The sequence below is a fragment of the Zeus faber genome (assembly GCF_960531495.2).
Source record: "Zeus faber genome assembly, chromosome: 20".
In the NCBI taxonomy this organism is placed as follows: Eukaryota; Metazoa; Chordata; class Actinopteri; order Zeiformes; family Zeidae; genus Zeus; species Zeus faber.
In genome coordinates this window covers 20,128,381-20,151,125 of record NC_137207.1, presented here as the reverse complement: position 1 = coordinate 20,151,125, position 22,745 = coordinate 20,128,381, and the positions used below count along the sequence as shown (strand labels likewise).

Sequence of the window (22,745 nt, the reverse complement as noted above, 5' to 3'; positions counted from 1 at the left end):
GGTGGCAATGTTTGAATACCTAAACAACCTCAAACATCCATATACATTTAGTTAAGAATGACTCCTCTTCCATAGTCTCCACATATTCACTACGTGAAACTAAATTTAAGAGCTCACCCCTTAATTTTTCTACAGATAAAGAAAAGTAATGGAGTGAAAAATAATGTTAAATGAATGTCACCAGTAACAATACTCTTCCACTCTAACCTGAAAATGTGACAGCTGTCGAACTATGAAGTTCATAATTTTGAGTTAAAACCAGTTTAGCCATTCCAGCTATACTAATACAAAGATGACAAAAGCTCACTTATGGCTAAACCAACCACATCGTCCGGTCAAAAATAAGCAATTTTCTCCCAAGAATAAGCGTGAATGCAGCACTTTGTGAGCTTCATTTAATGTCTTCATTGGAAAGTTGTGACTTTTTTTGCAGATAATTACGAAAACCCTTTTTCTAACAGGACAAGATGCAAACCAGTCGCCGTCACTCCACCAACTGGTAAGAGCAGTCCCATCAGAGCAGGGTCTGCTGGCTAGCCTGGCGCATTTACTATTCGACAGCACTGATCCATTAAAAATCCTCTCGACCCCGCCCTTAAGACAACACTCGAAACCTCTGCTGTTTCCAAAACACCCTGTCTTAGCCGTTAAGCTCAGAAAACTCCATTAAACTGAACCTGGTTGTTAGCCACCCTGCGGAATGCAGGGCAGACGCTTGTCTCTAGCTTGTATACGCCGTTTTAGGAGACGAACGGGCCCTGCGCTCGGCCGCATGCGCCCCGTGTAATTATATCCACGAGCAGACGCCAAATTACCGCCTTTTTGGAAACAACTGCAGGTGGGGTGGGTTCCCGGGAAAAGGCAGGCGCGAGAGAAAAATGTGCACGGAAAGAAAAGAGGAGGGAGAGAGAGAGACTGGTCTATCCTCACGGGGAACTCCAACCTGTAATCACAGCGAGCGGTGGGGAGTGTGTGAATGAAAACTGGTTGTTTTTTTGAAGACGAGGTTTCCAAACTGAAAATGTTAACAGACACGCGGGAAAAGCCACATTAACCATCGGGGGTTGAAGCTGTCCACGCTTTTGTTCTACACTGATGAGATGCTTCGGCTTTAAGGAAATACAGCATCTTCTGCCGACGTGTTTTTTTTTCTTTGACTAAATCCAAGTGACTCCCACCCTAATGTAAAAAGACATTTGGTACCAAAGTGAAATACTTAAATACTAGTAATACAGCACAAGGCGGCATTTCTTAATTAGGCGGAATTAGAATAGATGTAAACTAAAAATGAGGGGGTTATTACAGTTAAAAGTAATTGTTTCATTTTCAAATGCAGATTATCTATCAGGGCGCGCACGCACGCACGCACGCACGCGCGCGCGCGCACACACACACACACACACACACACACACACACACACACACACACACACACACACACACACACACACACACACACACACACACACACACACACACACACACACACACACACACACACACACACACACACACACACACACACACACACACACACACACACACACGATGACTGGTTCTGTGACTTTTGCCAAAGTTTCAGCACCCAAAAATGTGTTGTTCCCTGGGGTCACCTCTGGTGGGTGACGTTTTAAATCACACTGTGTGTGTGTGTATTTTAGCGTGCGTGTGCCCGCCGGCCCCTCACCAGAGAACTGGGCGCAGCACGTCGCCCCAACCTCAGGCTTGATGTGCAGAGGGGTGGAGGCGTAGGCAGCTTGGTTGGTGCTGCAGTAGACCGCCAGCTCCATCATCACCTGCTGCAGCTTCTCTGGGTCCACTAAAAAAAAACAACACAGTGATGCAGAAAACAACAACACACCTGCTGGGAAACATCATCCACCGAAATCGATTCTCAATGCTATTGATGTTTAACTTCTAGATGGAAAAACATGATTAAGCGAAGTTGAAGTTTGTTGCATCGATCTGTGATTCATCATACAAGAGACTGGAGGGACCGGAGACCATACTAATTGACTTAAAAATAAATTGTTTTTCTGGGATGCTGTTTTTTTTTTTAATCCATCCATGATTTCCAGACTCTACGATGTTTTCTGCTCACTAGCTGTGCTCATCCACTATCCCAGAGGTAAAACAACCCCTTTCACCTCCAAGACCCCCTAAATCTAAACTGGCCCTGTCCACACTTATATGGATACGTTTGGAAATGTAGTATTGTCTGAGTTTTGGACGCCTGTCCACATGAAAACAGTCTTTTAGGTCATTGGAAACCAAACTTTCAGAAACCCAATTTTTTTTCTCAGTGTGGAGATTTCTTCAAAACTGTTTTCCGTGTATTCATGTGAAGTGAAAATGAGCTTCTTGAAAACGCTCGACCTGTGTCGGGAACCTACAAGGGTCATGTGTTGTCATTAAAAGTTGAAAAGTCTCTCCAACTTGGAATGGCATCCATACAGCGTGGTGTATTAATATTATGAAGCTCAATATGCATCCTAATGTTCTTCTGTGGCATTTGACATCAATTTGATGACATGTTATCGCCCCCTTCTGGCCTGGCGTGCTTATGTCAACATTTTAAATCATTTTTGCATTCTCCTGTGGACGGAGATTTTATTTAACGGAGAGGGGGAAAAATAAATACATTTTCAGAAATATCCATATGTGTCCCACCACAGCAAAAGCCTCCATCTTGTGCATTTCTAAAATGGCCAGGAGCAGCCAAATAAGTTGGGGAAAAAAAAAAAACCCTCGAAGGAAAATTCGATTTTTCCAGATTTGTGTTCCTTTGTGTTTTTATTTTTTTTTTTATCTCTCAACATATTTTCAAAACCGAGTTTGATTCATAAATAGTATAAAAAATGTTAAACCGTGGAGTTTAATATTCCCGTTAGATTACATGGGGAAACAGTTCACTTACTGAGACGCTAAACAATGCTGAACGACGCAGATCGATGGTTTCCTTTAAAGCGAGCGTCCAGGTGAAGATCATTCCTCCATATTCCATGTGGAGTGAAGTCACAATGAGAAACCATTTTGATAGAGTTCAGCCTTTAAATATCACGTGTTTTGTACACACACGGAGACAACGTTGTGCAGGGGGCGCGTCACCGACGTCGCCGTCACTTTCGTAAATAAGACGAGGCTCGGGTTTCACTTGTCTGTGAAAACTCCGGTTGATGAGGAGAAGCGGGTGGAGGAAGATCTAAATCATTTCGCGGACCTTAATCTGACCAGTGCAATAGATCCAAGTCAGTTTAAGCAGCACGCACTGGACTTAATTTTCCACATGATAGTCAGTTCTCCAACAGAGACACTGAATCTGATATTACTCCGGACTTGGAGAACATTTCAAACGGCGGATTTCAACCTGAATGTGACTATGAAACAGATTATTTTCAAGAACCACCGGAAAATAAATTCCACTTTTATAAAACGTACATTCTTACCGTTAAAAAAAAAAAAAAAAAAAAAAAAAAGTTTCAAAACACAAGAACAAAGCAGTGATTGGCCCATTCCGCAGTATGCTCAGTAGCCATGTGGCTCTGGCTACCACATTTGCATTCTGGGAGCTAGGTGAATGAAGCCAAGTCTTGGCGAAACTTTCAAGGTGATTATCTCAGAAACAGTTTGCAACACTCCTGTCATTTACAAGTCACAGCTTTAAAAAATATTTGCTTGGTTTGCACACGTGACACCTTGTTTGGAAGCTTTGATTCTCCTCTTTTAAATGATGCGGGGGAAAAAAGTCGAAAGCCGCCAAATTACCCTAAAGTATGCGGTGGGTCACATATACGTGTGGACATGGCCTTAATCGTGCAATGCAATACATTTTTTCCTTCAGGTATTTTTCATTTGTTCTTGTCTGAATTTGTTCATTGTCATGATCGAGAGAACAAGGTTTTAACAAAACTTGCAAAACACACAAAAATAACTTCATGACATACGATATAGTTGTGGATTTCTGCCTTGATATTTGACTATTAGGAACCATAGGCCTCAAAGCATCCGAAAGGTTGCGACCTGGCACCCTCGGTTGAGAACCACCCAGGGAATCCTACCCTGGATGGGACTGAGGAGGTAGAAAAGGGAAGGGTCGGTGACGGCAGCAACTCGAGGTTGGAACGTCCTGCGTGGAAGCTCCTCTGTCTTCCAGTCGACCGGGAACAACGCTGAAAACCGGACACAATTCAACAACGGCAAGGACTTTCCAGAATAAACTTCATTGTTTTAGTATTCATCCAAAACAAGCTTCATCATTTGAGTGTACTGAATAATAGCTGCAAATCACAATCCAATTTATTCCGGCAGGTTCAGTCACCTGTACTAGGAATTTGTCATGGTGATTATTGGTGCGTGTCTCCAGATGATTAGTGTTACAGAAAAGCTGTGTGAAAAGTTTAAAAAAAAAGTATAAAATAAAAAGGAAAAAAAGATACTGGGGTACCTCTGAATACGGACATCAATATCAAAATCCCCAACGTTCCATTGAGTCCAGTCATGACTCATTTCACTCATTTGTTAGCGGAATCTCAAACTAGGCATACTAATTATTAACCGATTATAAAGTAATTCAGATCAATATATTTATTTATCAAGTAAGTTATAAATAAAGTATAGTGACCAGGTTATTATCACAAAATAAAATCTTGATCCTTACATACAACTGATATATCTGACCTGCTGATTGTGTTGCCATAGTGATCTTCCCCCCTGGTGAGCAGGTGGGGCTGGTTCCCGTAGGACTGGAGGTCTGGAGCAGGGCGGGTCTCTGCCCCGAGCCCTTCGGGGTCTCCGGCTCCTCTGTGGGGGAGCGGGCGGGTGTGTGAGCAGCGGGTGGCACGGTCCCTCTGGTGACCCGGGCCATCTGCTTGGAGATGAGTACGGCGGCTATGTTCCGCCCGCCGCTCTCCAGCTCCACGCCGTAGCCGTGCTCTGTGGCCTGGATGACGCGAGCAGAGAGCTGCTGACCCACCAGGGTCTGGAACCAGAGACGGGCCTCGCTGCTCCACGCCGGGCCCACGGGCTCCACACCTGAACCACAACACAGAGGGCTCCAGGTAAACTAAGGGATCAGCTCAGTTCTCTGTTGCCAGTGAAAATTAAGTATTTAAGAAAACCTACTTAAAATACAATGTGTCCTTGAACCCACTTTCTTCAATAAGCCCTTTCCAAGACATATTTCATGACCCACACATTTATATTAAAGGACCCTGTCCATCCACTTCGACTAATTCAATCTGAGGAGAAACTGGAAAGCACACACCGTCCTATACCTGCTCACTTCCAAATTTCTGACTTCAGAAAAGTTCTGATGGGGGGGGTTAGAGGGATTCAGAGAGGGAAAGAGGGTGGGAGGAGGGAAAGACAGCAGAGATAAAGAGATATGAGAAAGGGAGGACAGACAAGAACATTTGAAAAAAAAAAAAAAAGGAGAAAAATAATTTAATTGAGAAGAGGGTGGCGAGAGATAGGGAGAAGACAGGGAGCAAGAGAGAGTTAAACATAGGAGAGAGGGATAGAGAGAGAGAATAAGAGGAAAAAGAAAGAATTAAATTGAGTGAAAGAGTGTTGCTGTCTTTACTTCAACCTGAGAAGTCTAATCAGCCAAAACTCCTGACAGGGTTTAAATTGACAAAATAAAAGAACACGGGATTGTATGGCATGCATTAAAATGCCAGTTTGGCATCAACAGAACACAATAATTGAAATATAATACACTCCTCTACAATAGGAAAAAAAAAAAAAATCCAAAATGCCTCCTCTCACATAAGGCATAGACCTTTGAATCTTCTGACCCGTCTCTTGGTGTAAGTTCAGGCCTGGACACCAGACCAACCCACCTGCCAGCCAGCAGCGCACGGCCTGGACTGGCGGGCTCAGGAGCCCGGGGGTGACGGCTCTCAGGTGGCCGTTCTCCACCCGGACTGTGTTGCCGTAGTCCACAAAGGACACCACAGCCTTGTCCTCCAACAGATCCAGCACCGTGGCCCGATACCACCTTCTGTCATCTAGGGGGGGGAACACACACGCACGCTCGCACGCACGCAGAGCACAGAATAGAGTTTGGTTACTTTGGCCTGAGACAGGCCACTTCCCATCATGCAGTTAGGGCTGGATGATTTCAAAGAGTTCATAATCAGGATAATCTGAGGGAACACAATATAGATAGATCACTGCTTTTGGATTTTAAAAGCCCACGTACCAGAATCAATCAGAAGTTCTTGATTCACCTTTTAGTCTGGCTCTCATTTCAAGTTGAAGAGGTTATTTGTCACATACATATACATATATATGCAGGGAAATGTCATGACACCCGGTGATTATGCACAATAAGCTGTATAAGCTCTAAAAATACTAAAATGTGCGTAATCAACACAAGGTGCTCACGCAGGCGGCCGCACCTCCCGTTTAAAAAAATAAAATAAAAGTAGGCCAGTAAGGGGCGATAATGTCAAAACTTGATGTCAAAAAATGCAGAAAAAAACATTAGGAGGAGGATCTTCGTACGTTCCCAACGCAAGTTGAGGTCCTCACGGCAGCGTTTTCAAGAAGCTCCGTTTGAACTTCCTTCACACAAAGACACCCTGGAAGATGTCTTCCAAAAGCTTCAGTGTTTTCCAGTGCGCCAAAACGCAGAGAAAACACTACGTCTTCAGTCTTCAAACATATACGTGTGGATGGGGCCTAAATAGGGATTGAAGTACCGGTCTCACCAGGAAACATGGCGCAGCAGGGATCTCCCACTTTGGGCCTGAAAGGAGGAGATTCTGCTTCACAGTATTTCTTCAACTCAGTGTCCAGCTCCACCAGCTTCTGACACACTGAACACACACACACACACACACACACACACACACACACACACACACACACACACACACACACACACACACACACACACACACACACACACACACACACACACACACACACACACACACACACCCCTTATTGATTACACTTTTTTTTTTTTTTTAAACACTCAAAATTGTCTACATTCTGCATTTTTCCATGGTGGGTGAGAAATTCACATACTGGAATTAGAATTTTCAAGAGCAAAGCATCTAACTCAATATCTGTACATGCTAAATACTAGGGCTGAACAATTAATCGTATATTAATCGCATTGTTGATATTTGCCTCCACAATTAATTGATCGTGCCGGGGACCATTTTTTTTTGTTCCAATTTTCCGCTATCTGTGCCGTCTCAGCGTCCGATTTACAAAAGATTTGTGTTCATGATATGCCAACGCAAACACGGCCATTAAGTTTTGCTGCCGAGTGCAATTTGCCATTGTTTTCCCATCTGATCGCAATTATCCATGTGAAAGTAACACACACACACACACACACACACACACACACACACACACACACACACACACACACACACACACACACACACACACACACACACACACACACACACACACACACACACACACACACACACACACACACAGAGTGGAGATGCATATTGGAGTCTATTTATGCATACGCCACTGCTCTACACTTGCCTGTTTTATGAATTATCAGTCAAATAAATATAAAACTTAAAATAATTGTTGCACAGTAGTTATTTTCATTTAAAGTGTTTGATGAAAATGTCAAATTGTGAGGGAATCCTTGGAGGGGCTACGAAGGGGGGGCTGTTTTTTTTTATTGCAAAAAACACAGTTGTAATTAACTTGTTTGGGATATGTTATTTGAATTTGGTGCCATGTGGTGGCCTTTTTTCTGTGGATACGTTAATGTCACCGCCACATTGGAACGGGCGTGACTGGCCTGTATACACATACAACTGAACAGGGGAGCTGCGTTTTTTCTGGATAAAAAAAATACCAAAAACTCTATAAGGTTACCATTTCTCAACAGATTTCAATGAGCCTTTATTTTCCAGGGTATATGATCTACCTGGAGAAGATTGCTCCACCGTCCACCATTTCCACCAACGGTTGCGTATTGGTTGACTTCATACCCGGGGCAGTCCGAATTGCATAGTGATATCAAGGCTTATATGGAACCAATCTAAACGGTGATTATTATGCAATCAACATTAACTTCATAAAAATAAATAAAAGCAAAAGAGTTGCCTATTTCACCTTAAATGTAATTTATTCTGCTTAAATTCAATGAACACATTAATTATTTTGTAATTGTTTGTATTTTTTTCCTGAACACAAACTGCTTTAGATGGGTCAACATACCACCAACATACCACTAACATACCACTCTTAGTAGTGTCATTTAATTTACCATTGAATCTTTCCAATTACAAGTTTAACTTTCACCATAACTTAAATGAGAATATCACTTTATAAGATAAACAATTAGAGAGAAAAATATATATATCTAATGTCTAGTGAGATATAAAAAGCATCAAACTACTGTATATTCTACCTTCAAGACTGGAGTAGCAGTAGAACTCTCCAGGACTATCCGCTGAGCACAGCATCATCGCCACCTTCTGGCTATCGCAGGGAAGTTTAATGGACGACCACACCAGGGGCTCGCATCTCTGCTGGGAAGCTGCTGAGGACACATTGCAACCCCGGAGAACCTTGTGTCATCATTTCATTTGGTTCAGCCTCCCAAACGGACTCTAATGGAGAACTAGTACTGGTACTCGACACCGAATAGCGGTGTCAGTGGTCTTCAAAATGTGGGGCGTGGCCCCCTAATAGGGCGCCACTGAGCTACTGTCCAAGGTCTCCACTGATTATGATTGTCTAATTATCTCAGGTGATTTTAATGTTCATGTTGACAATCAAACAGACCCAGATGCTCAACATTTCATTAGCCTATTGGAGGCATTTGACCTCACTGTGCACATTTCTGGACTGACCCACAATGAGGGGCACATACCCTGGACTTAGTCACATCAAAAGGACTTAATATCACTGTACCCTGTGTTATTGATGTTGCTATTTCAGATCACTGTTGCATATTTTTTTAATGTGTCTGCTTTTCCTGTACAACAGAGTGGTACCCAAACAATTAAAAAAACGTTAATAATAATACCATTGAAACCTTTAAGAGAACTGTAAATGAGTTACCGCTGTTCATGGCATCAACTGAGGATCAACAACTTCAACTCAAAAAAAAACAAAATATCATTGTACCTGTTAAAACTAAAAACATAGAAAAACAAAAAGCCCCATGGAGAAATGGAGCAGTTGTTAGGCAGCTTGAGAGAAAGTGGAGGCAGAACAAAAGTGGAGAAAGACAAAACTTCAGGTTCACCATGAAACTTACAAGTATAGACTTAATCAGTAGAAAGAAATTAAACAGGCCAGACAGTCTCATCTCTAAAATCATGAATTAAAATATCAAAAATAGTCAAATGCTCTTCTTCACTGTTGATCGACTTATAAATCCACCATCTACAACCCCATCAGAGATGCTCTCCACTGAAAAATGTGAAGAATTCGATACATAATTCAATAACAAAATTATAAGCTATCAGAAAGAATATTAGTGCCTCAACATCCAGAACATCCAGTACGTGCTGCTAACACTGACTTGGATCTATTGCACTGGTCAGATTAAGGTCCGAAATATGATTCCGCCACCCGCTTCTCGTAATCCATAACGATACGTATAAGACAGTTTTCACAGACAAGTGAGCCCGAAACACCCCCGTGCTGCGCTTTAACCGTCTGTTTACGGAAGTGACGTAGGTGCGTGACGCGAAGGGTTTTTCCTTCTTCGCCATTTCACAACAGTGGCTCCGTGTGTGGAAAAGTAGTACGATTTAAAGATTGAATTCTATCAAAACGGTTCTGCATTGTGACTTCACATCACATGGAATATGGAGGAATGATCTTCACCTGGACGCTCCCTTTAAAGGAAACCATCGATCAGCGTTCAGCGCTGTTCCGCATCTCGGTAAGTGAACTGCGTTTCCCCATGTAATCAAATGGGAATATTTAACTCCACAGTTTAACATTTTTCTATTATTTATAAATCAAACTCAAACTCTTGGAATAACCTACAACCAATCACAGCAGTGGATAAACCTACAACCAATTAGAGCATTGGATAGACCTACAACCAATCAGAGCATTGGATCGATGTAGCGCTGCAACTTTTACGAAATCATGTGGGAAGTACGGTAAACATCTTTCTTATCAACAGAAGCTTTTTAGAGAAAATATACCGGGCAGTTTGTTTGATACCGTCATAATAGTGGATTCAACAGATCATTCCACATCAGCGGCAGCCATCTTGGTAAGGTGCCTCACCGTCAACAGCCGATTCAACAGACCATCCCACGTCAGCGACAGCCATCTTGGTCAGGTGCATCAACGGCTCTCCTCAGCATAGTCATTGTATTACAACCGCCCCATATTCGATAAACACTTGTGATTGGACCGACACTGGCAAAGTCGGGTGGAAATCTTTTTGAATGGGAGGGTGGCAGGACGTTATCTGCCAGAACAAATGAGACATGAGCTGCAGATTCCGATTCCAATTTAATAGCCTGGTTCCCAGGCAAATTATTTTTCATTAATTATGCTCCTTTCGGCCCCCGTTAGCCTGTGTATAGGCAAAAAAAGCCACAATTGAATGTGAAGCTCGACCTGGTTTACTTTAAACTACGTTAGTTTGCATACCAAGCATTCTGTATTTTTTTGTACTATTTGGGAGGGGGAGGTTGGCAAAAAAAGGTTTGAATATCACTGGCCTAAAACAATTTAATAAACATATTTAATCAGTTTTACCCTCTGCATCTGCACCTGAAGTGGTGGTCTCTGCTCCGGCCAGCTCTGAGCCCCCGGGGGCTGAAACGGCGTAACCCCCGGTGATCAGCAGTTCTGCCACATCGGCACGGGGATCACTGGTCTCATCAGTCATGGCAACCAGGGCCACACCCTCTCTCTCCCCCAGGATGCGAACGTGCAGGATACGGTTGGAAACCCTCTGCTGCAGGGTTAGCACACACTCTTTGGACCAGACCGCCAAGGAGTGGCCGGCTGGACTGTAGACTGGCTGCAATCCTGGAAGGGAGAAGGGGGGTGACAGGATGAAGCCAGAGGAGAAAGAAGATAGAAGGAAGAAAGGATGAGGATAGGAGGAATAGGATGGATTCATCTTCAAAAATCATTGATTTTTCCTGAGATAGTAATCAAAGCCAGTGTAGTGGAATCAAAACTCTCCAGAGACCTGCGAGGGCACAGGGAATGGCCTGCATGGGAAGCTCCCGCAGTGAGGCATTGAGGGGCCGCAGATGTCCTAGCTCCACGTCCTCAGCGTTCCCAAAATCGATGTAGCCGACACACACGCGTTCCTCAGAAGAATAAGCCAGAACCTTCGCCCGGTACCACTGGTTGTCCTCTGGGAGGGGTAGGGAGAGAGAAATGTAAGAGAGGAAGGCGAAGACTTAATATTTTTTAATGTAATAAATTGCAGACAGCATCATTTGTTTTTTTGATATGACGAAAGTTTAAATGTTGAAGAACCCACTCAATATAACAAACAACAGTCTTAGTGTCACTTATTACTTATAGTTGGTCACCAAAAAGAAACCCTTCCCATAAACAAAATGCAACACAGCGTTATTGTCAACAGACACATTCTTGTTTTCGATCTATGATGAAGTAAAGTTTCACGAGTTCCGCAAGTTATTTTCTCTCTCAACTTATTTTCAAAACTGAGCTTTAGAATGCCGTATTCACCCATTATTGCACTCGGAACAACAGCACGAACGGGCCATCTTACAGTTCCCTTGATGCACACATGTAGATCAAGATAATCCTTAGATATTCCGTGTGATGTCAAGTCAGAATAAGAATACGTTTTGATAAAATAAGGTTATATACACTAACCACGGACAACACTGGGTCATCACATGGTGAAAAAAAGTTGCGCCGCAATGCTTCAGAGAACACGAAGAAGACCTGATGTCATTTCCGTAACAATGTTATAAAAAGAACCAACAGATAAAGACCAGAAGCAAGAAACCTCAGTCCGCCCTGAAAACATAATCTTTGTGTTATTGATTGTAAGAAGAGGGTGGCGGCTCTCATTTATAGCGTCAAGGCGGTGGGCTGCTCCCAGAAAAACAATCATTGTTATAAAACAATAAAGGCAGGAAATCAGAATGTTTAGAAGTTACAGAATAATTGAGGGGTCATGCGCATACAGTGAGAATGAAAAGAAAACTTAAATTTAAACGATTAACTTTAACTACGCATTTTCCATTCTTTTTATAAATCAGGATCATCTTTATTCGCCAAGTATGTTCTGTACATACATGGCATTTGACTTTTTCCCCTCATTATTCTCAATATACATACAGTATATGGACTTGACATACAGCTGAAACAAAGACAAGCTAAAACAAACATTTTAAAACACACAGAGAAAGAGAGAGAGAGAGAGAGAGCGAGAGAAACCTCAATGAAATTGTAGCAGGAAGGCAGAAAAGGCAATAGTGCAGAGTGCAAAGATGCTGTAATAAATATGGAATAATTAACGGGTTCCTTTATATACATGAGGTAGGTTGATACTGTATGACATTATATGCATGTATATTATGTACAGTATATACACCATGTTTAGGTTATACTGACAATGTTAAAAAAACGGTTTAGCCTCCCAAATATATCATTTAGAATTTGTACTTACAGTGAGTGTTCAGAGTTACACAGGGATTGTCTGACACTATGTGCCTCGTTTAGGTGTTCAGTGTGACAGCCTGTGGGAAGAAGCTGTCCTTGAGTCTGGTTGTTTTGGCGTACAGGGTTCTGTAGCGCCTACCAGAGGGGAGGAGTTGGAACATGTTGTATCCAGGGCGCGATGGGTCTGCAGTGATGTTTCCTGACTCTGGACACGTACAAGTCCTGAATGGAGGGCAGGTTTGTGCCGATGATTTTCTCTGCCGTCCTGACAGCCCGTTGTAGTCTGGTCTGGTCGGCTGCTGTGGTCGGGCAAGTGCCTCCGCAGTCACACAGCGAGGACAGAGAGACAGAGTTTCTTCCCGCAAGCCATAAGGACTGTCAATGGTGAAATCACCAGGGGTCCTAACAAAAAGCACTGAGACAATCACACAGGCCCCACTGCCTTACTGTACTGTATGTAACATACTGTACTGCATACTGTATCACTGTTCTGGTTTACTGCGTACTGCGCTGTATTGTTCTGTCAATGTCTCAATCCGGTGTTCCTGTATTGCCGTGTCGTACTGTTTTATACTGTATACCTCCATACACACTTAACATGCACAAATCTGTATATACAAATAGTCTATCCCATATACATAACTATTCCCTATACTTCTATTATATTGTGGGGATGGTAGTCGAACCAAACCAGACAGTGATGGAAGTGCAGAGGACAGACTGGATGATTGCAGTGTAGAGAACAAGATCAGCAGCTCCTGAGGCAGGTTAACTTCCTGAGCTGGCACAAGCAGTACATCCTCTGCTGGACCTTTTTATTGACTGTGTCGATGTTGGGTGTCCACTTTAGGTCCTGTGAGATTGTGGATCCCAGAAATCTTAAGGATTCCACATTAGACACAGTGCTGTTGAGAATGGTGAGGCAGTGTTAGGGAGGGGGATCCTCCTGAAGTCCACTGTCATCACCACAGTTTTGAGCTTGTTCAGCTCCAGGTTATTCTGACCTCACCAGAGGGCCAGCTGTTCAACCTCCTGTCTGTATGCAGAATGGTCACCGTCCCGGAGGAGACCAATAACTGTTGTGTTGTCAGAAAACATCAGGAGTCTAGCAGACGGACAGACTCCTGAGGTGCAGTTGTTGGTATAGAGGGAGAAGAGCAGAGGGGAGAGCACACATCCCTGGGGGGGACGCTAGTGCTGATGGTCTGGGTGCTGGATGTGGGTTTTCCCCAGCCTCACCTGCTGCCTCCTGTCTGTCGGGAAGTTAGTTATCCACTGGCAGGTGGGGGCTGGCACAGTGAGCTGGGTGAGTCACTGGGGAGGAGTGAGGGGCAGGCAGGGGGAGAAGATAGGTGTGTGATGTTGCAGGAGCGGGTGAGGGGTATGAAGGTGGGCTTTTCAAACCTGCACTAAAACCCATTCAGGTCATCGGGAGTTGAAGGTTCGCTACAGTGTTAGGATACGCTTTCCTGTAGCTGGTGAGTTCCTGCCGGCCTCTCCACAATGACGCAGGGTGGTTCGCTGAGAACTTGTTATGTATGGCACTTCTTTGCAACTGATTTCCTTTGTCAGTGTGTTTCTGGCCTGGTTGTACAGGATCCTGTTCCCACTTTTGTAGGCCTCCTTGGTCTGACAAAGCTGCCTGAGATGTGCAGTAAACCAGGATTTATTGTGGCTATATGTGCAGAAGGTTTTAGTCGGCACACGCCATCACAAAAACTGATGTACTATGTCACAGTGTCAGTGAGTTCATCCAGATCTGTCGCAGCAGCCTCAAAAACACTCCAATCAGTGCAGTCAAAGCAGGCATGTAACTCCATCTTTGGCTAGTCCATTTCTTCACAGTCTTGACCACAGGGTTAGCAGATCTTAGTTTCTGCCTGTAAGTCAGGAGAAGATGAACCAGACAGTGATCAGAGTCCAAAAGCTGCTCGGGGAACAGAGCGATAGGCGCCCTTTAATACTGTGTAGCAGTGGTCCAGTGTATTTTGATCTCTGGTTGGACATTTAATGTGCTGTCTATTTTGGCAGTTGTGGCTGAGGTTAGCTCTGTTAGTCCCCAAGAACAATGAGCACAGACTCTGGGTCTTTTTTTCCTCCATGTTTGTTATCTGGTCAGCCCGGTGTTGTAACGACTCACGAACACAGGCCTGAGGTGGGATGTAAACACCGACCAGCATAGACGAGGAGAGCTCCCGTGGTGAATTAAACGGCTTATGGTCAATGAAAATGGTCTCCAAGTGAGGGCTGCATGATTTCTTAAATACTGACATCCGTATACCAACCTTTGTTTATGTAGAAGCAAAGTTCACCGCCCTGTGAACGGCAAAAGTCTGTGTTTGCTCTGTTGAGGAGCAGTAGTTCCTCCATCTTGTTTGCCGGAAAGCAGATATTCAGCAGGTGGATTGACGGGAGCGCAGTACGAAATCTCCGCTTTTTTTTTTTACACTCTACACACATTAACCCACTGACAATGACAGGTAGTTTAGTGGGGTAGTGGTTGCGGCTGGAGTTTACCAGCTATTTTTCCCCACCCATTACCTGCCTCTGAAGTGTGAAAACCTCAGGATCTTTGAGGGACATTTTCTCTGCTAGATGAGTTTAGGTGTACCAACATTAAAATAACCACATCACCTTCAAATATTTTCAGATTTCAATCAATGACATCATTTCAAAGCTTACAACCAGAAAAAAATAAAAATTAAAAAAAATAAATAAACTGAAAAATGACCGTGGCCCACTCGAGACCCAAAAGACCAGTGGCTGTCACAAATGTGATCGGATCTCCATCTTCCAAGTCGAAAAAATAAATCAAGAGAACCCCAAAAAAATACGGATACTTTTTCTTCTATTTATTGTGAAAAATGGTCCAATATCATATGTTATGAAATTCCAATGTCTTTATCTTTTATCTAGATTTAGAACTTAGATGGTGATCTGATCACATTTCAGGTTAAATTTAAGCATAAATTCAGATCATTCTATAGGGTTCACAAAATTTCTAGCACCACTGTAGTTAAATTGGTCAGTCAAAATGATTGGGATGCAGCAGCCCCACTATTATGATCACCAAATCTTGCAGAAGACACTTCCTGTTTCTCAATACCAAGTACGCGAAGTCCGGACTTGCGGACTTGGTAGTTCAGACTCGGCAAGTTCGACTCGGGAGTACAGACTCCCGGGGACGGGAGGACACAGGACGGTCATTCTGCGAAATGCATTCTGGGATACTTGGCTGTCCCAAGTCCACACAAGTCACCACCGATGCATCCTCGATAAAATGGGCGGAGCAAGTCCACATCTGGGCATTTGTACTGGACTTGGCTTGATGCGTACTTTGAATTGGAACAGTACTTGGGCTGCGACTGATGACGTTTCACAAGTCCACAAGAACACAAGTACAGACAAAAACGCAGATTGAGAAAAGGCCACTCTCATTCTTGGGCCTGTATCCCTTGTGTGATAAATATTAGGGGTGTCACAATTCTCCAAATGCACAGTTCGACCTTGATTTTAAGATCACGATTCGATTCCCCCCCAGCACTGACGGCTATGCCATCGTTAGACTATCGAGTCTTGATTTGTAAAGAACCTGCTTGTGAATTTGAATCGTGACAACCCTAATAAATATGCTGTATTTGCAAACTGCATAGCAGCACCTTCCTTACGAACAATTTCTCATGGCTGTGCATGGATAGATACGTGCAAAACATTGTGTTCTATTGGGTCCTTCATGTCTTAATTGCATGTTCTACTGTTGTCATTGTGTGATTGTTTTGCTGCAGACTAAATTTTAGACCTGAATGGAACCAAGTCATAAGGGAACATTTTCCAACGAATCTTGTTAGCCCAAAATAAAGACAAATGGATTCTGACTAGTTTTTTTTAAATTTTTAATAAACATGTGGGAATTGTTTAGGGGCTCAGATCTACAACAAAATACATAGGTCACAGAAATCCAATATTAAACAGTTGACCTTCACTGGGATGCATGAATCCAACTTTTATGGTGCCAATAGAATTACCTTAAATTTTTTTTTTTTTTTTTTTTAAATCCTGACACAATTCTTTATTTTATTTTTATACTTAAAACGGTGATTGACCCTCTCATCGGACAGACATCTGATACCAGTATCCGTTGCTAGCGGCTTTTTTTTTTTTAATGTGTGACAGAGCAAGACAGTGATGAGCTGTGTGTGTGTGTGTGTGTGTGTTGTACCAGAGAACTGGGAGCAGCACACTGTGCCCGGGGCCGGTCTGAAGCTCTGCCTGGCAGGGATTTGGCAGCAGTGATCCTGAAGTCTCATCTGCAGCTCCTGGATCACACCTGCCAATCAATGGGTTCTCGCAACAGTTAAAGGGCAACTTTCAGGTTGGCATCCCCAGTGAATTAATGTGTAGGAAATGATGTAGCAATTCTATTTAAATATATTGATCTTTTTTTTTTTACTTTGAATTACAGCTGGACTTATTTTTGTAATGAAATTAGCCCCGCCCACCTAAAAATCTGACATTGCCCGCACACTTGAATGTGATGTCACATAAGGGAGATGGGATGGAGCCAGCACTACAGTGAATGGCAAGTGGAACAAAAAGAGAAGAGACGGAGCGGCCTTTTAGAAAAATACTGGTTTTATTTATTTCTGTTAGTTTCCAACTTGTATAGAAATGAAAAATGGAAACATAATTGAGAGACGGTTCCACCCCGTCCCACTGGGAGAGGTCCTGCTGCGGAGGTGCTGCCTTTAAGAAAAATATATTTATCTTATACTGTTAAAGCTAGAATTTGTGCAAACCGCACAAACACAGTACTTCACCATCCTAAATAGCTGTGAAACTGACTGACTTGCCAACTCGTGCCTCAGTGAGATTTCATTTTACTTCACACAATTTGGAATTTGAGGGAGAATTGAACATGCCAAGAAATCCAATCCTGGTTAGGTTACTAGAAAACGAGGCTTTCACTAGGTGCTACTCACTGGCGTTGTCCACCTTCTGGCAGATCATGTCGTGGGGAGAGCGCAGCAGCGTGACCAAGGCCCTGAACGAGTCTCCCAGACTGTGAGTGAGAGACTCCGGGGGAGACAGCTCTGTGTTGTCGTCCTTTCCGATGGACAGCCGCCTGAAGTTAGCCAAGGAGGTGCTCAACAGCAAGCCTAAAAAAATAATGTAATGTAATAATGAAAATATGTCAAAACAAGACACCAACTTTGCTGACAACAACTTGTGCTTCAAATGATGAGTAAAACATTCTCCCTCCCTGCAGTTTCACCACCCTTGTCCATCAAAAACCAGCGTTCCAGTAAAGAGTTTGTGTCTCAGTGGCTGGGGTAGATATTCTCAAACTTCTCCTCCAACTTATTTTACTTAATAAGTTAAGACTATATAATTATTGTTGTCACAAAAATTTGGGGACCCTAAAAAGAGGGTCATGGGCAAAAAAAGTTCAGAGCCCCTGTGCTTAAGTGTTAAAAGATATCAAATACAATTTTTGGATCAATTAAGATCTTGGGAGGAGCTTGGATAAGGGTTTGCTTTTTGCCAACATGGACTACAAAAGGAGGGAATATGGTTAAATCTCCTGAAATTAGGGTTCTTAGAAACCTCCTCAACCAAGGTTTGTGTCAATATTTATCCAAAATAAACCTGAGCCCAGAAATATTGCTACAAGAGGAGACCGTCATTTTCCATGTTATCTTTGAACCACCAACCCTAGACTACTCCCAATGTCAGGTGTTGGAGAAGGTGGGCTCACTTATGTCTTTTTCAATGTGCTTCACAGCAGCAGGTTCCACGCGTGCGTACCCCTGATCCACCAGGAACACGCTCAGCTGCTTGCCTGAGAGAGAAGGGGACATTTCTTTCTCAATCGTTGTGTTGATGGGACTGACGACGCATCGTGAGGACCAGGGCATTGGCAGAGGTTTGTCTTCCATGTCGGCATCGATGCTAAATGTCCTGAAAGGAGTCTGTAGTACATGGTTTCTCAAACTATTGCCTCCCCTGGCACACCACGCACCCATTAAGCACTAAAAATGCAACAAACATTTGTACAGTAACTATTACCAAATCTAAAAAAAAAAAAAAAAGAGTCAAAGTACAGTCAATCACTTCAACGGCACATCTGGCAGCTCTGTGGTTGAAAACACTTGATTTATTGTGTCCGAGAAGACATGGATCTTTTCACTCAAACACTCAAGTGCTCTGGACAATAGCACCACTGTTTAAGAAAAAGGGATAATCACTACGTCACCCACCTAGGGAGGACATCATGATGTCCACCGCGTGGACACGGGCGCTCTGCAGTACGTCCACCACACTGACCGTCACCATCTCCCCGACCAGCAGCCCCCTCACAGCCATGCAGCACTCAACCGGCCAGATGCCGGTCACAGGCACCACGCCGGCAACGCAGCACTCAATCGCCTGGTGGAGAACCGGGTGGGCGGGTCAAAAGGTAAAACATGGGCCCAATTATGGGTCTTAAGAAAGGTGGAGATGTCAATGTTAAACCTGAAGAGGCATTTGATAAAACACACAAAGTTATTATCATTATTGCTCATCTTTCAGAAGCGATCTGTGATGCAAGACATATTGTGATTGTGATAGTGTGTTTTGTAATATTGTCGTTTAATTTCAAGTGGTAATCCTTTAGATTATTTTGAAAAAAATAAATCCCATCTTTGACACTTCATATAGAGTAGATGGTGTTTTTTAAGAACCGGCCATTCAATGCATTGGTGTTATGCCATTGCTCCTCAATGCTGTTTCCATTGTTGGTGACGATTGAGTGCAAAGATCGGACGACATTAGAAGTGAAAAGCAGATGCAGTGAATTTGCTAAAGCAGTGTACAGTAGCTAGTTGTGGTCAATAAACTGCCGATATGGATGAACATTCACAAAAAGTAACAAAATATCCCCACCACCTCTGGCAAGATGGTGGGGATATTTGGCAAACGTGGCAAACTTTGAAGAAAAAAATGTGATTGTCACAGAGCAAGAGCACAGACAATCTGATTTCCACTTGAACAAAGATCAGAAGATGTGATTAATGTATGAAATATTTCAACAGTTTGGCCAACATACTTTCCATTCCCAATATACTGTATTTCAATCTGATAAATTTAATTTCAGTGTGATTTTCAACTCGTAAATAAATACATACATACATACATACAAGATATACAAGTGAAAAACTCCATCTCGACCGTTATGTTACTATACATTCCAAATCACCCACCCAGCTTTCACAGAAGACAGGAAAAGTAGGATTTCCAAAGTGAACCTCCATAGAACACTGCAGAGTTTTTGGGTCTTACACAGGGAGCGATGGGTTTGATGTTTGCAGCCAGCGGTCTGATCCGGTCCACAGGGACGTCCTCCTCGTTGCCAAAGTCGATGTATAGGACGCTGGCCACCTTCTGGTCCACAGCCACTGACTGGATCAGGCCTCTGTACCAGTTCTGCCAAGGAGGGAGGAAAGCATTTTAGAAATTAACAAATGCAAAACATAGGAAGCACTCATTCCAGGGGAGACATTTTAAGACAATTTCTGACGTCATTTCAAGACTAATTTTTGAATAAATCACCCCCCTCTCATTTAATAAAGTATTAAAGGTAAGTATAAATGTAGTACTATATATTGGGTAAAGGCCAGTATCAGGACAAGTGGTAGGTTTAGGGTTTTAGAAAATCTGAAATATTTACTTGAAAAACCTGGGAAATCTTGACAAAAAGGAATATATAGATAAATAAAAATAAGACAAAATGTTTGTTTTTGAACTAAATTAGTCATAAATTTAAATTTAAAACACTTTTATGACTTAAGACCTGAGAACAATTTTCATAAATATAAACGCACTTCACACCAAACACAGTTTACTCCGACTGATTGATCAGCAGTCATTACACCCCTAGCTAATATGTTTTATTTTTAGCATCTGATAAAATACAACCTAATAATAATAATAATAACAAATGAGACAAAATTGCTGAAGTTAAACCATTTATTTAACACTAATGTTATGTCCTGCATTGTTGTTCAAAATTGTTCCAGGTTATTAGTTGTGTAAATTCTTATATATAATAACAGACACAAAATAATTTAGTTTCATATATTTTATTACAGTTTTTGTACGTCACAAAAATAGCACCATGTGTTCAGGCTTGTTTCATTTTGCTGTCGTACCTCCCCCTTGCCATACCCGCCTACCATGTTCCTACCGTTACCGATGCATCGCTGCATCCCTACTTTAGATCTGTAAGAGCTGCACCGGTCAGCATGGTATAGTCAAAATCTATGCTGCAGGGCAAACTAATACCGGTGTACTTTCTATACCGTTTATACCATCCACCCCTACTGCAGACATGTTTCTTTATTGGCCCCATGAGAGCGGTCATTGACCGATGCTGATGATATGAAAATGCAGATATCAGCCAGATTAATCGGTCAACCACTAATATATCAGATTCAAGAGATTTATTTGTCACATATCCAAATGTCGATAATACAAGATGCGATACATGATATTTAATGTCACAACCACTACTAAAACGCCTCAACTCAATTATTTGAGCTGATAATTCTTTTGGTTAAAATTCCATCATCATGTTTCCATCCAAATTTAAGGGGAATTTAATGCCAATGTTAGAAATGTCGCAATAAACAGAACATCAGTTGGGTTGAGAAACATTAGATGTTGCAATCTTCAATTCCAAAAAAATGTCTCTTCTACAGCAGGTCGACATGTATTACTAGGTGAAATTTTATTTTATTATCTTATCCATAAAATTAATTATTTTCTTCATCTTTTTTAAGATGTCATTTTTATAGTGCTATAAAATGAACAAAAAAAAGGCAATTCAATTGTTCATTGATATTTATCTGTACGACTATTAACAAACAACGAAAATTTCATGTGGTCACTGCCCCACGGTTAATTTTTGGATTTACATATACACTACTCACAAAAAGATATTCGGCTTTCGGGTGAAATTTCAGGATGAACCTAAAATGCACTATAACCTTTACAGGTGAACTTAATTTGACCTTCTCTAAACTTTTGAATGCACATGTCCAACTGTTCAATGTTTCAGTACTTTTTGCACAACTTGCTGTTCTCTAACAAGGAGCTGAACGGCAAAATTCACAAAAGGTGTTTGTTCCATGAATCGACCAATACATTTCCTGGTTCAATTAGAATTGGTATTTAAACAGTCCTCTTCATCATGCTGTTCACATTTTGACATCATGAGACCAAGACGACACCTTACAGCTGATCAACAGTACCTCGCTTCAAACAGGATGTTCTCAGAGGGAAGTGGCCACTGAGCTTAGAGTGTCACAGAGTGTCATCAGCAGCTTGCAACAGAGATACAGAGAGACTGGAAGAGTCACAGAAAGGCAGGCACATTTAAGGGAGGTGAGAGGCACCCAAGTGTCACGTCAGACCATTCAAAACCGTTGACATCAGCTTGGTCTACGTGCTTGCCGACCTGCAAGGGTACCTGACCACACCACCAGGTACAGGCATCATCGTCGGCCAGGGAGCATTTACGCTGGACAAGGCACCAGTGGGCCTCAGTGCTGTTCTCTGATGAAAGTCGATTCACATTGAGCAGAAATGATGCCGCCAACGATGTTGGAGACGTCAAGGAGAGCGCTATGCATCAGCCACTGTTGTCACAGACGAGCCTTTGGTGGTGGTGGTGTTATCGTGTGGGCAGGTGTGTCTAGACAATACAGAACTGCCCTACACTTTGTGAATGGTACAGTGACAAGCCCATACTACCTGAATAACATCATTAATCCAGTCATTGTGCCCCTGCATGAACAACACAGGCCTCATTTCATCTTCATGGACGACAATGCTCCAGCTCATGGAGGTGGCATCATTAGAGAACGGCTGCTGGAGACTGGGGCACCTCAAATGGAGTGGCATGCACTTTCTCCAGACCTGAATCCCATAGAAAACCTATGGGATCAGCTGAGTCGCCGTGTAGAGGCTCGTCACTCTGTACCCCAGAACCTCAATGACCTGAGGGCCGCCATACAAGAAGAGTGGGGGGACAGGCCTCAGCAGACAATAAGTCGACTTGTGAACAGCATGAGATGTCGTTG

At 42.7% G+C, this 22,745-nt stretch overlaps 1 protein-coding gene across 1 annotated transcript in view; it reads right to left on the bottom strand.

Annotated features, from left to right (window-relative positions):
• tdrd1 (tudor domain containing 1) overlaps positions 1-22,745 on the bottom strand; it is a gene marked incomplete at both ends in the record, with an annotated part of 42,524 nt that overhangs the window by 12,670 nt on the left and 7,109 nt on the right. The window contains 12 exons of the mRNA XM_080021277.1: positions 1,688-1,810; positions 4,059-4,169; positions 4,678-5,031; positions 5,841-6,008; positions 8,402-8,530; positions 10,726-11,001; positions 11,168-11,338; positions 16,844-16,951; positions 17,604-17,780; positions 18,380-18,463; positions 18,882-19,050; positions 19,945-20,088. Of these exons, the coding sequence (XP_079877403.1) occupies positions 1,688-1,810; positions 4,059-4,169; positions 4,678-5,031; positions 5,841-6,008; positions 8,402-8,530; positions 10,726-11,001; positions 11,168-11,338; positions 16,844-16,951; positions 17,604-17,780; positions 18,380-18,463; positions 18,882-19,050; positions 19,945-20,088 (2,014 nt within the window). The remainder of the gene's footprint in view (positions 1-1,687; positions 1,811-4,058; positions 4,170-4,677; positions 5,032-5,840; positions 6,009-8,401; positions 8,531-10,725; positions 11,002-11,167; positions 11,339-16,843; positions 16,952-17,603; positions 17,781-18,379; positions 18,464-18,881; positions 19,051-19,944; positions 20,089-22,745) is intronic.